This window comes from Nicotiana tabacum, chromosome 14 (genome assembly GCF_000715075.1).
Source record: "Nicotiana tabacum cultivar K326 chromosome 14, ASM71507v2, whole genome shotgun sequence".
NCBI lineage: Eukaryota > Viridiplantae > Streptophyta > Magnoliopsida > Solanales > Solanaceae > Nicotiana > Nicotiana tabacum.
The window spans coordinates 39143951-39163606 of NC_134093.1; the positions used below are offsets into that span (position 1 = coordinate 39143951).

At 35.7% G+C, this 19656-nt stretch overlaps 1 protein-coding gene across 1 annotated transcript; it reads left to right on the top strand.

The window, feature by feature from the left end:
• The first annotated feature begins 17075 nt into the window (after positions 1-17075).
• On the top strand, positions 17076-18906 carry LOC107762540 (putative aspartic proteinase GIP2). Its single transcript, XM_016580906.2, has one exon. It carries the CDS (start codon positions 17350-17352, stop codon positions 18610-18612), a length of 1263 nt encoding a protein of 420 aa, XP_016436392.2. The 5' UTR covers positions 17076-17349; the 3' UTR covers positions 18613-18906.
• Positions 18907-19656: the final 750 nt, after the last annotated feature.

A 19656-nucleotide genomic window follows, 5' to 3' on the forward strand; every position in this document is an offset into this window, starting at 1 on the left:
GTGTCAGCCCCAAAGTAATCTTTACTTGTGCAAACATCTCATTTCTTGAGGGAAACCTTAAAGTGAGCAAGCACATCAGTGAGGATAAAGTCATAGGATATGTCATGAGTTTTAGTGCCATAGACCACCTATTAAGGAGCTAGATTATGAACCCTTGCCAGTCGTTCTGCTTTCTATTATCCAAGAACTCTATGAGGACCAGGTCCATGAAGGTAGCAATGTGCCTTCTTTCCTGTCTGGGCAGAACCACTTTGCTTACAAACTCAAAGAGTACTTTGTGGGGGTTTCATTTCACTCTTATAGACAACCCTGGGTTCTTGCTCCACGTTCCTATCAACAGATTTCCTGGTGTTGGCCAATGAGGTAGGAAGACATTCTAGACTAGGCCACAACCTGGTGTAGTCATTGTACCCCTCAGTAGGTACACCTAGAATCTCACCTAGCTCTTTATCATCTAAGCTCACCTTCACTCCTTTCACTTCACCTTTGACCCTTCCATTTTTAATCTCACAATTAGCAAAGAATTCCACAATCTCAGCCGTAGCCAACCTTCCTTCTAGTTGAAGGACCACGTCCTTCCAGCCTTAGATCTCTAACTTCTCCAACAACAACACCACACCTTCCTCTTCTAAGTCACTGAGGAGCCTCCCCTTCAGAATTGTTCTCTTTTGGAACTTTACCACTTTATATTTTTCTTCATCAGTCTCTTCTTCTTTACTCTATTCCTCCACAAATTGCACTTTTCTTGATTTTCTAGCAGACCCGGTTTGTTTTGACAGGGCAGGGTCCTCTATCACAATGGACTTTTCTAGGGACTTCCTCTTAGAAGTCTTTCTCTTTTTAGCACTTGGAGTCACAACCTCCACTTCCTCTGCCTCATCCTCATCACGAAGGACCAAGTTCATCTCCTCTATCTCAATGGTTTTACATGTCTCACCCACCTTCTTCTTTCATTTAGCAGCAACTTTCTTTGCACTCTCAGCTAAAGCCTTTTCTAGGTCGGCCTCACTCTGCTTCCTATGGCTCGTTGTAGTTCTTCCTCTTGTGGGAGGAGTCTCTATAAGGATAGAAGAGGTAACCTTTATCTTCTTGCTGCCCATTACTTTTCCAGGGATCTTGACTCCTGAACTTTTATTCTTCTTTGGATTGTAACTATCATATACTTTCTTCGGTAGGTCATGGAGGGGTTCTTTCCTAGATGGAACAAGTTCTTGGAACTTTTTTCCTCAAACTAACCAGCCTTTCTGCTGCACTAGCATCCCCAGACTCATTCTATTCGCGAAAGGGAAGAATTTTTTGCTCTGCGATCGCGGACTGGGTTACGTGTTCGCGATGAGGAAGGTAGCCTGGGGTGAGACTCACGCATGATCTACGCGTTTGCGAGAAGGGCTTCACGATCGCAAAGCTTGAGAACCCTTGGTCACCATGTTCGCGAGTGGATTCTCGCGTTCGTGTAAGAGGAAATCTGGGCAGTAGCATCTTTGTGCTTCGCGAACGCGAGGAATTTTCCGCGTTCGCGAAGAAGGAATTAACTGGGCAACATACTTAAATTCCAAAACGAGGGTTCATTCCCTTGTTTCATATTTGGACTTTGAGAGTTCGAATTAAGGTGAGATTTTGAGGTATTTTCAGAGGAAGCGTTGAGGTAAGGATTCTTAACTCATTTTTGATTAAATTCCACTAATCTGTCATTGATTTCATCATGTAATTAGAGATTTGGAGTGGGAAAATTGGAAAAAAGTGTAGAAGTTCTTAGACCAAGTTTTTGGATTTTGAAAGGCTAAATGAGGCCGGATTTGGATAATCTTGTATTGTTGGACTCGATATCGAATGTGTGTTCGAATTTTATAATTTTGGTCGGGTTCCCAGACATGGGTCTAGGTCGACTTTTTGGAGCGATTTTTCAATTCTTAGTTTCCTATAGTTATATTTATAGTATGAAATTGCTTTGGCTAGATTCGAGTCGTTCGAAGTTGGAAAATCTAGGGAAATGCCTTCTAATTGATTGATTGAGTGTGGTTTGAGGAAAGTGACTTGCCTAACTTTGTGTGGGAGAAACTCCCCATAGGATTTGGTACTGTTGTGATAATTTGTAATATGTGAAGGCCGTGTACGCAAGGTGACGAGTGCGTACACGAGCTAAATGTTGAAATTCCGATTTTAGCCATGTAGTTTCCTTTTCATGCCTTAATTCAGTTACTGTAGCATGTTATAGTCATCATGTTTAGTCTAATTTCTCATGTCTACTTGTCTTATCTCCTATTTTCAACTTGTATCACATGTTTAGTTGAATTACTTGCTTTTCTTGATTTCCGTATTCCTTACTTAACTGTGGAACTCCTTACTTGAAATTGTTGTCCTTGAAATATTTTGTTGTTGAGTTTGGTGTTGAATTGCAAGGCCGTGGTTCTTTTGAGGTAAGGTGAAAGTTGTGAAATATCATTTACTTAGTTGTTTGTCTTGGCTTTCGTGTTATTGTGGAGATGATTGTTTGGTTGTTCGCACGAGGTTTCTGTCGTGCTGTTGTTATTGTTGCATGAGGTTTCTACCGTACTGTTGTTATTGTTGTACGAGGTTTTTGCCATGCGATTATTATTATTGCACGAGGTTTCTGTCGTGCGGTTGTTATTGATGCACGAGGTTTTTGTCGTGCCGTTGTGATTATTGATACGCATGCGGTGGTATAAGGTCTGAGTGTTGAAACACATACGGTGAGATAAGGTGAGCTTGATATGCGTGGCTAGTAGGGGAACTACTAGAATCCATGTGGTGTGATAAGGTGGACTAAAACGTGGGGTGTTATTTCGGGAAAATGATTTTCAAAACTAAATGTAATGGCACCCGCTGTGATATAAGGAAAGTGAGCTATTTTATGATTTGGGACTACGAGGCGGTACCTCGGGAGTGCCCCTGTTGATCTTCCTTATTTGCTGTATAGTTGGTTGTTGTTTCCTTAGCATGTAAAATTCTTGTCTTCCTTTCGTGTTGAATTAGCTTTCCTTAATTCCGTGTTGTTACTTTCCGTAAATTCTTTACTATTTCACTTCCATGTTATTTCATTGTGTCATTATATTATCTGTCTCGTTTCTTATTATCTCCAGTAGGGCCTTGACCTGACCTCATCACTACTCTACTGAGGTTAGGCTTGGCACTTATTGGGTACCGTTGTGGTGTACTCATACTATGCTTCTGCACATATTTTTATGCATATCCAGGTACATCCTATCAACCTCGATATTAGTGCATTGTGTTGCTACTTTGGAGACTTCAAGGTATACCTGCCTGCGTCCGCAGGCCTCAGAGTCCGCTTCTACCCTGTTTTCCTTATTCATTATGTTTCAAATAGACAGTGATGTAAAGAATTGTTCAGCATTGTATCTAAAGCTTGTGACTTATATCTCACTGATTTTTGGGAAATTGTACGTATTTAGCTTATAGTCTATTGACAAAATTGTTGATGTTTTGAAATTTTGAGTTTTTATTTGATGTTTCCGCATATTATTAGGTTTTCCTAGTCTTAGAGACTAGGTACCATCACGATATCCTACGGAGGAGATTTGGGGTCATGACAAAAATAAATGCGTTGAAAAGTGTAACATCAACATATCATATACCTAAATTTACTTTTAGTTTGTACTTGATAAATTTTCTTATAACAAATATGCACCATAATATTTTTATAACTAGTTTGTAATATATAATATGTAAGCTCATATATGTGTGTTGATACTTAATGGAATATGATATAACAGTAGTGGACACTAGACAAGGTCCTTGGCATGTATAGGTGAATGTCTTGTATAGTTAACGGTAATAATAGCATAGTCATATTCTCCAGCCACTCTATATTTATTACTGGACTTAGTGCCTTATTTGTACAGTCTATAGTGATTTCCATAGAGTAAACCCGCAAGGAAACCCGAAATGAAACCCGCAACCGCCCTGCCCCGCATTAGATTTTGAAAAATCAGTTTCAATGCGCCCCGCACCCGCATAAGATCAAACCCGCCCCGCCCCACCCCGCCCCATCGTCCACCTACACCGCTCCATTGTCATCCCTAACTGCCTCCTTCTTCTCTTATACTTTCTTCTTCTTCTTCAACAAACTCCTCACTCTATAACATCATTGCCTCAGTTAATTCATTTATACCAGCAGAAGTGGGTGAAGAAACTTCAATCACTCTTTCTTATCCCTTCCCCCTCACATCTATTTGAACACCCTCACTTTTCCCCCTTTTTTTTACCACCTATTTTTCTAGACACACCAGTTTCTATTCCAGTAATTGTACCAACTAAAACAAATCTTTTCTCAAGATTTTTAGCAACTTCAGAAGAAATATTAGAAGATTTTAACTAGAGGTTAGCTGTTCAGTTTCAGATGAAACTGGTTCTTCCCCCTCAGTCGTAGACTTGAAGGACTCATCTGATTATTGGGGCTCCTCTGTTTGACTGGCTTGTAGCATCTCATTCAGTTTTGGCATATTCTTTACTAGCCACTGTTTTCCGAGCAATCACCTTGACATGTCTCTTGTTAGGGGTTTAGGTGGTTGAAGGTATGGGTGATAGTTTTTTGGATGGTTATGAGGGATTCTCAATGTTCTTAAGGTTCTCAAAAGATTTTTCATTTGTTTACTGTTGGTAGATGAAGAAATTTGATAAAGTTTTAGGGTTTTGCAGATTTGGTTCTTTGAAAATGAGAGAAGAAAGAAGATGATAATAGTAGATTAATTTAAAGAAATGGAGATTGAGTGTATAATGACACTTTTTGAAGTCTAGAGGTCTAATCACATTGAAAGTTTCTGTTTGAAAGGACATTGGGCTATTTCCTAGGTTTTCAGCAATTATGCCGCATGGGACTCTTGGTGAAACTTGTTTGCTTGTAACTGGTTGGTTCAAAAATTAGTTTGGGACAAAGTGGGACTCTTTTTAGATCGTGATTCAAATACAATTATTTCAAATTATGCATAGTGTAGAATACATACTTCATAAGCTCGATGAACCAGGTTCTTCACTAAAAGTTCTCGTGTGTAAGACTGAATTTTCCAAGAAAATAAGAGTAATATCATTAGACATCAGTGAGACATTTTAGCACATGGCACATGAGTATACCAATAAAAGCATAAGACTGAGCAATATCTAATCTAATTATTTATAAAATTCACAAATTATCAAACCAATCTTTGAGTTAAAACCAGTTTCTTTTAGGTGATCTTAATCATCCCTAATTCCAACATGTTCCTTTCAAAGTGATCTCTACTAAAAGCTTTTGTGAAGATGTCAGCTATTTGCTTAGTAGCACAAAATTCCACAGAGATCAAACTATTTTCAAAATTATCGCTAAAAAAATGATGCCTAACATCTATGTGCTTAGTTCTTGTGTGATGAACCGGGTTCTTGGTCATACTGATTACACTAGTATTGTTACAAGAGATAGGAATACATCCTACATCAATTTCAAAGTCCATTAATTATTGTTTAATCCACAATAATTGAGCACAACATGAGGCAACAACCACACACTCAACTTCAGCAGTAGATAAAGCAACATAGTTTTGCTTTTTAGTTGCCCAAGATACAAGACATGAGCCAAGAAAGTGTGTCATACCTGAACTACTCTTTCTATTGTCATGACTTGGAATCCCAACCTCGGGGCCGTGATGGTGCCTAATGCCCACTTGCTAGGCAAGCCAATACTAGTTAACCAATTTAATAATTAAATAGTTCAAAATAGAATAATAATAATTATTAACGATGATTAAAGCTGAAATACATTAAATAAACCCATAACATAGCACCGTATAACTCAATCCCAGAAGTCTTGTGTCACCAGTACATGAGCAACTAGAATTCTACAAGTATAGTTTGAAATAAATACAACGGTTCAAATGAGATAAATAGTAAAGATAGAAAATGGAAGGGGACTTCAAGGTCTGCGAACGCCAGCAGCTCTACCTCAAGTCTCCGAAGTAAATATGATCCGAGCAGACACACCTCTAGGCACCGCCAGGACCAATACCAGTATCTGCACTAGAAGTGCAGAAGTGTAACATGAGTACAACCGACCCAATGTACTACGTAAGTATCAAGCCTAACCTCAACGAGGTAGTGGTGAGGCTATGACAAGTAGGGGTGTTCATAAAAATCTGAAAAACCAAACCAAACCGACTAAAAAAATCGATACTTTTTAGGTTTGGTTTGGTTTTGGTTTTAAATTTTAAAAACCGATCAAATTTGGTTTGGTTTTAGTTTTAATAAAAGAATAATCGAAAAAAACCGAACCAAACCGACTATAAAAGTAGCTATATAAATTTATTATTACACCTATATATATGTATATTTTTATATAAAGTTTCTGAAATTTTATAGTACATATTAGTCATTTGTATTTTTAGTCTAGTTCTTTGCTATTATAATAATCTAATTCTTTGCCTTCTAGTTTGATTAGTAGTTTTCTTTTGCTAAGTACAAGAATTTATTTCATATTTATAATAATTAATTTTTAATTGAGTACTTAAATTATTCATCACTATTTGAGTCAATTATCATCAATATATCTTGTTAAATGATAGATTTCTAAAAGAGCAATTAGTTTGATAGTGTTACGTTAAAAATGTAGTCGCAGAAATATGCGTTTTGGTAGTGTATGTCTCATATTTAAGAAAAAACCGATAAATAACCGAAAAAACCGAAAAACCGACAAAAACCGAATCGCTAAAAAATCGACTTAATTGATTTGATTTGGTTTCAATATTTGATAAACTGACTTACTTTGTTTGGTTTCTTTTTAGGAAAAAATCGACCCAAACCGAACCATGAACACCCCTAATGACAAGACACCTACGTAAAATCTTGTATAAAAAATATATGTATATGTATATACAAGACACCTACGTAAAATCTTGTATAAAAGAATATATATATATATATATATATATATATATATATATATATATATATATATATATATATATATGGAAAAAGGTTACGGCGTTATATACACACCAAATATTAATTGGGAGAGGACATGCGAAACAGGAAATATCATAAGAATGGAAAGTACGAAATCACCAAATAACATCTTCTGAAATGAGCAACAATATAACCAAGTAAATCACAAATCGGGGAATCAAATAGGACAGTGAAATAAAGATGGCACGGCATCACCCTTCATGCTTTTACTCCCGTCCTCACCATGTGATTTCATAAATAAAATGGCACGGCATCACCCTTCGCGCTTTAATCCTCACAACCTCTCAATATATGATAATGAATGCAAATAAGGCAGGGCAACACCCCTTGTGCTTTTCACTCTTCCTCACCAAGTAACAATACAAATCTGAATAAAAAATGCAAAGCGTGAAGAAATTTTACTTCAATTATAATGCCAAGATAACAAACTCAACTTTCAAAATTTCTAACATATTCAAAATAAACAATAAACATGAGACGAATAATTAAAAAGTAATAGTCTAACCTAAGCATGGAAAACATAGTCAATGAAATAATATAATACAAAGAAACGATTTGCACCTGCATGCTTTAACCCAATGACAATGCATATATACTCGTCACTTCATATATACATTATCTCCACACATAATACATGTACCAAATAAATCAGCAAGTCCTAAAACCTCAAGTCAAGGTTAATCACGATAATTATCTCGCTCTGCAACTAAATCAAGGCGCAACCGCGACTTTTCCTTGAGAATTAGCCTCCAAAACAATCAAATTAAGCCAAATATAGTTCAAATAATTCAAAATATGCTTTAGAAACTACCCATGAGTGAAAAAGATGCAACCTTTAATGAATTTGAAAAAAAGTCAACAAAAGTCAACCCCAAGCTTGCTTGGTCAAAATTCTAGATTCAGACCAAACTCGATTACCCATTCACCCCCGAGTCCGGTTATGTAATTTATTTTGAAATTCGACCTCAATTTGAGGTCTAAATCTCAATTTTATAAAATCTCAAATTTCTACCCAAATTCCTAATTTCTACCATGAAAATGCTAGATTTGATGTTGAAAACACATGAAAGTAATGAGTAATTGAAAAGAAATGGATTAAAGTTGCTTACCAATAATTTTGGGAAGAAACGTCTCTTGAAAAGTTGCCTCTATGGTGTTTAGGGTTGAGAAATAGTATAAAATGAGCTAAGTCCCGAATTTTTCCTCTTTTACCCAGCTGTAAAATTGGGATGTCTTGTTCGCAATTGCGATCATCGCAAATGCAAAGCAAAGGTCACAAATGAGAACTGCGCATCAGAGGCCCAAATATCGCAAATGCGACAAAATGATCGCAAATGCGAACTGCCCTCCTTCGCAAAAGCGAACAAGTTCTTCACAAATCCGAAGATACCCCTACTCAACATGGAATCACAATTGAGATGACAAAATCGCAAATGCGGAAGTAGAACAAATCGCAAATGCGACTCCTTTTTGCGATCACAAATCGCAATTGCAAGATATGTATTCGAGCATTAGAAGCAGTAGTGCACCAGCTAGTTCAAGATATCCAAAACTCTTCCGAAACGCGTCTGAAACTCATCCGAGACCCTCGTGCTCCAAACTAAATATGCACACAAGTATAATAACACCATATGAACTCTCGCGCATGATTGAAATACCAAAATAACATCTAGAACTACGAATCAAACTTCAAAACGAATGAAAGTTTAAAGGGAGACTCAAGAAGCACTAGAATTACAACTAAGCGTCTGAACCATATCAAACCAATTCTGAATTGCACCAAATTATGCATACAAGCTTCAAATAATAAAACGGAACTATACCAAGTTCCAAAATCAAAATCCGAACCCGATAGCCAAGAAGCCATCCTACGGCCAAACCTAGGAAATTTTCCAAATCTTTAAATTACTAGCTTTCGGCGAAACAAGTCAAATCAAGTTGGGGACATCCGAATTAAATTCTGGGCATACGCCCAAGTCCAAAATCACGATACATATCTATCGAGATCATCAAAATACCGATCCGAGGTCGTTTACTAAGAATGTTGACCGTGGTCAACTCTAGCCTCATTTTTAGTCAAAATTTTTATTTTTATCAAAATTTCATATAAAAGCTTTTCGAAAAGCGATAAGGACCATGCACACAAACCAAGAAACACCAAATGAAGCTTCAGAGGGTCTCAAAATATGGAGATAAGGACTAGTAGTCAAGACGACTTATCGGGTCGTTACATCTATCCGCAAAAATACCTTCATAATCAGCATTAGCATATCCCACTTGATAGCCTTCAAGTGAGACTCCTTTGGATTTGCCTGAAATCTAGCACAAAGACCTATACTGAACTCAATGCCAGGTCTACTAGCAGTAAGATATAACAAAGAGCCAATCACCCCTATACATTTCTGATCAACAGATGAATCAGGCTCATCCAATCTAATTTTGTGGATATTGCTATAGGATTGTTAATTCTTTTGGAATCTTCAAGTTTAAACCTTTTAAGCAACTCGTTCACATACTTTTGTTGGTGGATCATAGTTTCATTCGAATTTTGTTTAATTTGTAAGCCTAAAAATAAATTAAGCTCACCCATCAAACTCATTTCAGATTCACTCCCCACTAGTTTAGCAAATTCTTTACTTAACCTATCAGTTGTTGATCCAAAGATTATATCATAAACATATATCTGAACTACCAAGAGATCTTTACCTTTTTCTTTCAAGAATAAAGTATCGTCAATTTTACCACTCTTGTAGCCATTATCTAATAAGAATTTAGATAGTCTTTCATACCATGCTCTTAGAGCCTGCTTGAGCCCATAAAGTGCCTTGTCAAGCTTTTACACATGATTAGGACATTCCTTGCTTTCAAAGACAGGAGGTTGCTTGACAAACACTTCTTCCTTTAGATAGCCATTGAGGAAGGCACTCTTGACATTCATCAGATGGAGAGTGAATTCCATGTAAGCAGCAAATGCTATAAGGAGTCTAATGGCTTCTAATGTTCCAACTGGAGCAAAAGTCTCATCATAGTCTATGCCCTCTTCTTGACTATATCCTTGAACCACCAATCTTTCCTTGTTCCTTGTGACTGTTCCATCTTCATCAAGTTTGTTTCTGAAAACCCATTTAGTGCCAATCATTATTCTGTCCTTGAGTCTTGGTACCAAATTCCAAACTTGACTTCTCTCAAATTGGTTGAGTTCATCTTTTATTACATTCACCCGATCTGCATCCTGCAAAGCCTCAAAAATATTGTTAAGTTTAATGAGAGATAAGAAAGCATCGAAAGCACACAGATTCTTTAAAAAAGATCTGGTTTTGATTCTAGAGGTTGGATCGGTAATTATGTTCCTAATGGGATGAGAACTTTGATACTTGTAAGGCTTCACAACCAACTAATTTTTTCTAGATGTTCCTTCAATGTTTTGTTGTTGAGGAACAAGTTCATGGGCTGGTTCCCTCGAGGTTTGAGAACCAGCTCCTTTTTGGTTAGTTTCCCCTGTCAGGTTGCCCTGGGTGGAAGGACTTGTTCCATCACATGTTCCTTCCTGTGGTGTAGCTTCAGGTTGGACTGTGGTTTCATCATTTGAGTTTCTTACCATCCCAATCTCTTCATCATCTTATTCCTGCCTCTCAGAAAGAATGTTGGTTTCATAAAAAATAACATGTATACTTTCTTCTACACACATAGTTCTTCTTTTATATATCTTATAAGCTTTACTATGTGAAAAATATCCCAAGGATACTCCCCCATCACTTCTGGGATCAAACTTACCTAGGGAGTCTTTTCCATTATTGTGCACAAAGTACTTGCATCCAAATGCCCTAAGGTGGGATATATTTGGCTTTCTGCCTTTAAGTAACTCATAGGGAGTTTTCTCAACAAGGGATCTAGTCATGCACCTATTTATGATGTAGCATGCAGTATTCACAGCTTCTGCAAAGAATCTATGAGGCAATTTACTAGCAAGTAGCATAGTCCTATCCATTTCCTCAAAAGTCTTTTTCTTTCTTTCAACTAATCCATTTTGTTGTGGAGTTTTAGGAGTAGAAAAATTATGATCTATGCCATGCTCATCACAAAAGTCAGGAAATATAGCATTTTGAAAGTCAGTACTATGATCAGACCTAATTGATGCAAGTTGATTACCTAGTTGTTTCGAAGTTTTTATAATAAATAAAGTGAACATGTCAAATACTTCATCTTTAGATGTTAAATATAATGTCTAAGTAAACCTAGAGTAATCATCAACAAGTACCATAACATATCTTTTACCACATCTGCTTATTGTGCTAATTGATCCATACAGATCCATATGGACCAGTTCCATTGTCCTGGTAATACTTACCATTTTCTTACCCCTTACATAAGCTTCACAAATTTTATCTTCCTTGAACTTAATGTTAGGCAGCCCTATCGCTAAATCCCCGGAGACTATTTTGTTGAGTTGATTCAGACTTGCATGTCCAAGTCTTTTATTCCACATGGGGGGATCATTGTCCAACACATTTAAGCAAGTGAGTTCATTATCTGAAAGTGTGGACAGATCCACCACATATATGTTGTTCACTATTTTTCCCTGCAAAACTATTTTGTCAGTGATAAGATTTATCACAAAGCATTTTGTAGAGGTAAAAGCTACCATGTTACCTCTACCACATAATTGTGATACACTTATTAGGTTGTATTTTAGTCCATATATTAATTAGACATTCTCGATAGAGTGAGAGTCAGATTTACCTAGCTTTTCGACCCCAATGATCTCACATTTCTTTCCATTTTCAAAGGAGACATTACTTCCTTCAAGGTCCTCAAGTGAAAGAAATTTGTGCTTGCTTCCTGTCATGTGCTTTGAGCAGCCACTATCCATGTACCATATTTGGCTCATCTCCTTCACTTGGACCTCAGGTTCTTCATCAGATTCTCCAATAGCCATTAGAACTCGTTCATCACTATCCACCATCATCCGAGCTCTCATATGAACTATCTCCCCAAGTAACAACTATTGCCTTGGTTGATCCTTTAATGTTGCCTTTCTTGGGATGAACCTGTTCCTTCTTCCTGTTCCTTCATTCAGCTCTTTCTTTTTTTTTTTTCATTCAATTTCCTACAAAGGACAATTCTTGATTATGTGATTAGTCTTTTCACACTTGTAGCATCCATCATTAGCCTGCTTCTCTGGAGCTCTTGCCTTGTTATAGCTTCTACTTCTTGAAGAAACCTTTCCTCTCCTTAGGTACTTCTTGCAGTCTTTGGTAATCATTGCTATTTTATCATCTTCCAAGTCAGAATCTTTAGTAGTTTTGAGTGCCAAACTCCTTTCCTTCTTAGGCACATCCATTTTCATGATTTGCCTTCTTAGTTCATAAGTCTTGAGATTTTCAATCAACTCGTCTAAAGGAAGTGTAGCAATATTCTTTGATTCTTAAATGACAGTGATCTTACTTTCCTATGTAATTGGTAAAACCGTGGTTAGTATCTTCTCAATCCTTTCATCTTCAGGAATAATTCTTCCAAGAGACTTTAGTTCATTGGTCAATTTAGTGAACCTTGTGTATATTTTCTGAATGGTTTCTCCATCTCTCATGGAAAAGTTTTCATATTGAGAAACAAAAAGGTTCCTCTTGATCTTTTCACTTGAGTTGTTCCTTCATGGGCCACCTGTAGTGTGTCCCAGATTTGCTTGGCAGTGGAGCAGCCTTGGATTCGACTATACTCATCTAGACTAAGTCCACACATAAGCCATTTCTTGGCTTTGGCATACTTCTCCCAATTTTTCAAGTCCTCAGCATTGCAATCAACTCTTGTCTTTGGCACATCTTCTCCTTCAGCATTTGTTTTCAAAGTAGGCAGTGAACCATTAGTAGTTATGTCCCATAGCTCGTAGTCTTTTGCCTGTATGTGATCTCTCATCCTTGTTTTTACCAAGAGTAGTACTGGCCATTGAAGAGTGGTGGCCTAGCAGTGGATTGCCCTTCCCAATTTTCAGGTGGTGTACTCATCTTGATCTTTTCATAAGGTGTTAGCCTCTTCAAGGATAACCCGCTCTGATACCAATTGATGTTTTGTAATTCAATACCATACAAGAGGGGGGTGATTTGTGTGGTGTCCAATTTTCGTGTGCGCTGGTTTATGGAAGGACCTGGTTCTTCTATGCGTTCCTTACACTACTGTTGCGGAATAAATAAAGCAGAAAATAAAGAACACAAGTATTTTTACGTAAAAAATACCTGGCTCAAAAGGTGAAAGTACCACGACCTACTTCCAGTAGGATTTTTTCCAACCTCCACTAAAACTCTGAGCCAAACAACAATATTTACAAAACTCTTGTAAACCTAAGGATTACCTCTAACCCTTGTAGCAATCAGCCACATGCTATTGCAACTGCTTCAAGTTAATTCTAACTTGAACAATACAACTCAAAGTACCTAGTACAAATGCTTCTAATAAAAGCTGAAAGGTAAAACTCAAAAGCCCTACTACTATTGAACTAGAATAAAAGATAGACACATGGAACTGGTTCTTCTATCTAGTTCATGTAGCCTGAGGTTCACACTCCTTGAATCACATAGGAATTGCTTGCAAAATGCCTTGTTATTTTGCTCTGAATTCTTTCTTAACTTCCACGTTTGTGCGTCACCTGTAAAAGAGAACACAACTGAAATATATAGAGTTCTTAGAATTAGGATTAACTGGAGTTCTAATGCTTTACTCTTCCTTAGTGGAAGATTTCTAGTTAACTTCAATCTCTAACTCTTTCTTTATCTAGGATAGAGTTCTCTTAAAGTAAGAGGTCATGCTCATTATCAATTATGCAATATTTTCATTTAGGGAATATCAGATATATCCACTTATACTTATCCCTTTCACATGCATGCCTTTTTCTTGATTATGTCCATCACCTGTGTACACTATCCATGGACCTGATTCATGCATATGTTCCTTTGTCAATCATCAAAACCAAAACTGCTCTGGTCAATAGACTCTCCTATTCGGGGACAATGACAGAACCATTTCTCAATTTATTTACTATTATAGTAAAAGAATAAATGCAACATTTAATTGTTCCATGTTACTTCGATGTTACCATTTCCGAATGCCTAAGATGTTGTCTTGGCGACAATGCTTTTTTCCATTTGATTATTTTTCGTTATTGCTACAACAAAACCCAATCAGTCAATATTTGCAATGACTTTGATGAGCTACTATCAGAGGTGTTATTGGATCTTTAAAATCAACCGAATTATCGACAAAGTGGTGAGTATTTCTTTTAATAAAATGGTAGATTTTTATATGAATCTATAATTGTTAATTTTATAAAAATAAATCAATAAAATATCGAATCATACCGAATAAATTTATATATAAAAATATATTTTATATATTAAGAGTAAAAATAATATAGAATTAAATTTTGGGATTATGAAACGGTTACAAGCCAACATGTAATTAATCCCAAATTACCAACTCCTATACTTATTCTCCTACTCATATTGAAATAAAATTAGTTTTAGCATCTTGAATAACAAGCCACAAGGTATTCTAGCGACCTTAAGTAGCAAGTTATAGGGTAATAATTAATAGTGGGATAGATCTCTATTCTTGTATCTTTTAAATAGTAAAAATGTCTAGAGAATTTTGCCGCGGTGATATGCAAGTATACGTGTTATTGTGTTCTAATTTTTACAAGTGATTCTTACACAATGTATTTAAAAACTATAAAAAATTAACCAAACCTCATAAATACCGGAGAGAAACCAAGTAATTGAAACGGTTTCAAAAAGTTTTATTTTGGTAATACAAAATAGAGTAATTAAAAATTAGTATAATATAAATTTTATAAAATAACCCATACACCTACTAATATACTTTGTTGAACTTTGTAGTCATTGCTTGAGATTGTGATGTTTCAGAAAAATGCAAGTCAGAAAACCCATGCTACATTCTAACTTGGATAAAATGAGGTGGAGATATAAGTGATAAGAGCAAAATACGTAAGAACACTAGATTGTAGAAACAAATAAAGACAAGATGAGAAAGAAAAGAATATATAGGACAACTGATCACGGGAAGAAGATAAGTAAATTAGGCAATCAATACATAGTTGAGGCAATCAATACATAGTTGTTGCAGCCAACTGCCACCTACACTACTTTTCCCAAGAATCAATGGTCAAAAATTCTCTTGCCCAATGAAATGATCTTCAAACTGTGGGCTTGAGAAAAAACTATGTTCACTTGGATATTCTTTGGATATATTATATATTCTTTTACCATATATTAACACATTATATATTGGCCCTGATTTCCTTTCCTTTTACTTTGTAACGTAAGCTTCAAAGTTTCAATCTACTATACAATTAAAATAGGAAGCATTGAAAATGATTTATGCCAAAATTAAAGATCTCTTTTATTGACAATAAAAAGATTTCTCAAACACAAAGATCTATGAAGACAAAAACTTGTCGAAAGTAGAGAGACCCGAAAACAAAAAAACTTTAAAAACTGAAAAATTGAAAGACGCCATAGAAAGTCTAGTCAGCTCTAACAAAGAATTTTCCCCTTGGCCTTATCCACTACTTTAAACTTCCATTATTTGGCCCCACCAAATGTGGCGCCTCTCCGCGGTTGACAATAAACAACGATTTCTCGAAAACACTTATAAAATTTCTCTCGTTTGAACAAGGGAAAATTCTATTATGCGACTGATCCTAAAATCACGCAGATAAAACAAGATCTCCAATCGAGCACACTAGTCACAAATTGTGATCACGAACAACGTTAGCATACTACCTTAGTAATGCGACCGAGCGCGAAATCAATCCAGCGGGACAAGACCTCCGACTGATAATGAATGATATCTTGGTCAATACAATCATGGCACCACTAATTTGTATATTTTGTCAATCCACGTTCAATGTTATATATATATATATATATATATATATATATATATATATATATATATATATATATATATATATATATATATATATATATATATATATATATATATATATATATATATATATATATATATATATATATATATATATATATATATATATATATATATATATATATATATATAATAAATATTCTCAATTGAAAGGGATGTTCCTAAAGGGACCATTGAATTCCTAATTGGAATTAGGGGATCTTTTTTAATTGATTCTTTTATCGCACTGTTGAATGGCCCCATTCGAGAATAATTGGCTGCTGATAAAATTATCAACAACTGACATTCCTTATTTTTATTTAACAACGTATGAATAGTTCCTTGAGGTTGGTTAAGAGATTGTTGAATATATATATGTCATGCAGTCGCATTGAGGAGTTTACCTTCATAACAACTTTAGCACGTTTTGGCAAAGATTTGGATCCTACACAATTCCAGAATGTTTTAATTTTTGATAACCCTCCATCTTTTGTATTACCGCACTTACTTTCAGACTCGCAGGGGACTATACATTCAGTTCCCTCTTTATAAATTTTTATTTCAGTCAGCAATAGATAAAATGCCTGTTATTAGCAACAAAAAAAACTCACAAATGTCAATTAGGCTCGCTTGTAAATAAACCCCTTAACTTAGAGAATGAGCAAGATTTTACACACTAAGCGCATTTCTTACTTATATCAAGCTTTCTTTTACGTCTTTTATTGTTAAATTAATTTATATCTTGATTTTTTACTCACTTGACCGTTGAAATATATTCTACACAATTATATAGAATGAGGTGGACATAAGTGATAAGACCAAACTATAGTAATAATGGCATAATAAGAAGAGGAAATAGTAGGACTACTGATAAAGGAAAAAGGATAAAACACCTAGGCAACCAAGAGATACTTTCCCCCGTGACATTAATTTTTCAAACCATGGCAATTGGATATGCTTTGGATATATTCCCTTGCCAGATATTCATTTCCTATTGACCTTTCTTTCCTTTTTTTTCCTGCCCTTTTTCTTGGTAAGATAAGTTTAAACGTTTTATTCAGATCTCAACAATAACTAAAGCAGGAAACATTGAAAATAATTTATCACTCATTTGCTTCACAATGCCAATATATATAAAAAAGACTTAGCTTCTTACTTGATCACAATAAACAAAGACCTGTACCAATAACTATGACTTTTTTTTCTGTTTTTACATAGTGCGAAACCATGTAAATCTAGTCAGCAAAGACGGAGACAATTGCTCTATGCCTTATCCACTATTCTTTTAACCTCAATTATTTGCCCCCACTAAGCTGTGGCGCCTCTCCGCAGCATCTTACAACCAAACTGCACATGTTTTTATAGGGTTTCCTCTAAGGTAACCTCAGCTCACCACTCAAAACTTTCCTCTCTTTTGCTTTACTGTTTCTTGAACTCAAAAATATGCCTTCACTTCTTCAAATTTTCCTTCCTTTGTTTCCATTCTTTTTCTTGGTTTCTTTCTCAGTTTCTCACGGACCCTTTTTGCCAAAGGCCATTATTCTTCCTGTAAACAAAGATCTGTCAACTTTTCAGTATGTTACTCAAGTTTACATGGGTGCTCATCTTGTTCCTACCAATTTAGTTGTAGATCTTGGAGGTTCATTTCTCTGGACTAATTGTGGCTTAACTTCTGTATCTTCAAGTCAGAAACTTGTCCCCTGTAATTCACTCAAATGCTCAATGGCTAAACCTAATGGTTGCACTAACAAGATTTGTGGTGTACAATCAGAAAATCCTTTTACAAAAGTGGCTGCAACAGGGGAATTAGCAGAGGACATGTTTGCTGTGGAATTCATAGATGAGTTAAAAACAGGTTCAATTGCTTCAATACATGAATTCTTGTTTTCTTGTGCATCAACTACTTTGTTGCAAGGTCTTGCTAGAGGTGCCAAAGGAATGTTAGGACTTGGAAACTCAAGAATTGCATTGCCATCTAAGTTGTCCGATACATTTGGTTTCCAGAGGAAATTTGCTCTCTGTTTGTCTTCTTCAAATGGTGCTATAATATCTGGTGAAAGTCCTTACTTGTCACTTTTGGGTCATGATGTTTCAAGATCTATGCTTTATACACCTTTGATTTCATCTAAAGATGGTGTTTCAGAAGAGTATTATATCAACGTTAAATCCATCAAAATTAATGGCAAGAAACTGTCGTTAAACACATCTTTGTTTGCAATGGATGAAGGTGTTGGAGGGACAAAGATTAGTACAATTCCCCCTTTTACCACCATGAAAAGCTCAATTTATAAGTCATTTATTGAAGCTTATGAGAAATTTGCTATTTCCATGGAATTGAATAAAGTGGAAGCTATAGCACCATTTGAGCTTTGCTTTAGCACAAAGGGGATAGATGTCACAAAAGTGGGGCCAAATGTGCCAACTACGGATCTTGTGTTGCAAAGTGAAATGGTTAAGTGGAGGATTTATGGGAGAAATTCAATGGTGAAAGTAAGTGATGAAGTGATGTGTTTGGGATTCTTGAATGGAGGGGTGAATCAAAAGGCTTCAATTGTTATAGGGGGTTACCAGTTGGAGGATAATCTTTTGGAGTTTAACTTGGGAACTTCTATGCTTGGATTTACTTCTTCACTTTCAATGGCAGAAACAAGCTGTTCTGACTTTATGTTCCATTCTGTATCAAAAGATTCAGCTTTTGATTCTTGACACCAAATCCTTAACCCAAGATTTTGAATTGTGGATTCCAACTTGTCCAGATACAATTCCCTTTGTATAGTTGTCTAAGAACATGTATTGGCTCCTATACATAATGATGACTTGGCCAATCTTAGGGTGTAACTAGTTTATTGGTGAGGAAGAGATTCTTGGTTTTGGTTATGACTTGAGTGTTTTTTGACTCCCTTTTGAGAAAATTTTGAATGTAATATCTATTTTTCAAGTTCCTGATTAAAGAATGTATTAGTTCTCATCTTCTCTATGTTACTTTGCTTTTAGTTTGTTGTACTGTTCCGTCGTAGTGTAATATTTTGGAAAAGGACAATGGATAAGGACGATCAACAACGCGACCAAAGCAACTGGACTCCATAGTCGGATTAGGCTTTTGCTTCTTGTTAGATTCCAAAAGATTTGGGCTTCTGCCTGATGCTAGCGATGGCGTAGTCCAAATTTTTATGTGAAAATAGCATGACCTAGCGGTTTTTGTATTAATAATTGAAAAATAGCTAGTGTTTGTAAAGTTATTAAAAAAATAATCATTATTTTGCTGCAATACAAAAAGTTTCAAAATAATATAATGGAGATTGATGCACCTGTGTATGAACTTTCAGCATATTATGCTGGAATTTTAACAGACGAAAAGTTCCAGTATAATATATTGGATATTATATTGAACCAGTATATATTGCTGGAACTTCAGTATATTATGCTTGAAGTCCAGTATATTATGCTGGAACTCCAATATATTACGCTGGAATATTTTCTGAATTTTGAACAATATTTTCGTTCAAATTTATCTTTACATAAAAAGTGACTAAATTTCAATTACTTTTAAAATTATGACTATTTTTCAATTATCAACTTTAAATCTTGTTATTTTTTAATTTCATCCATTTTTTATTGGATGGTAGCCCCTTATTCATGGGTTAAAAGAGAAAGAGTTGTTTGCTGAATCTCTTTGGCTTCATAGTTTGGTTGGAGGTTGGGTTTTCTTTTTGGGTGGGTGGGTGGGTTAAGACATTACTTTAATTTGTA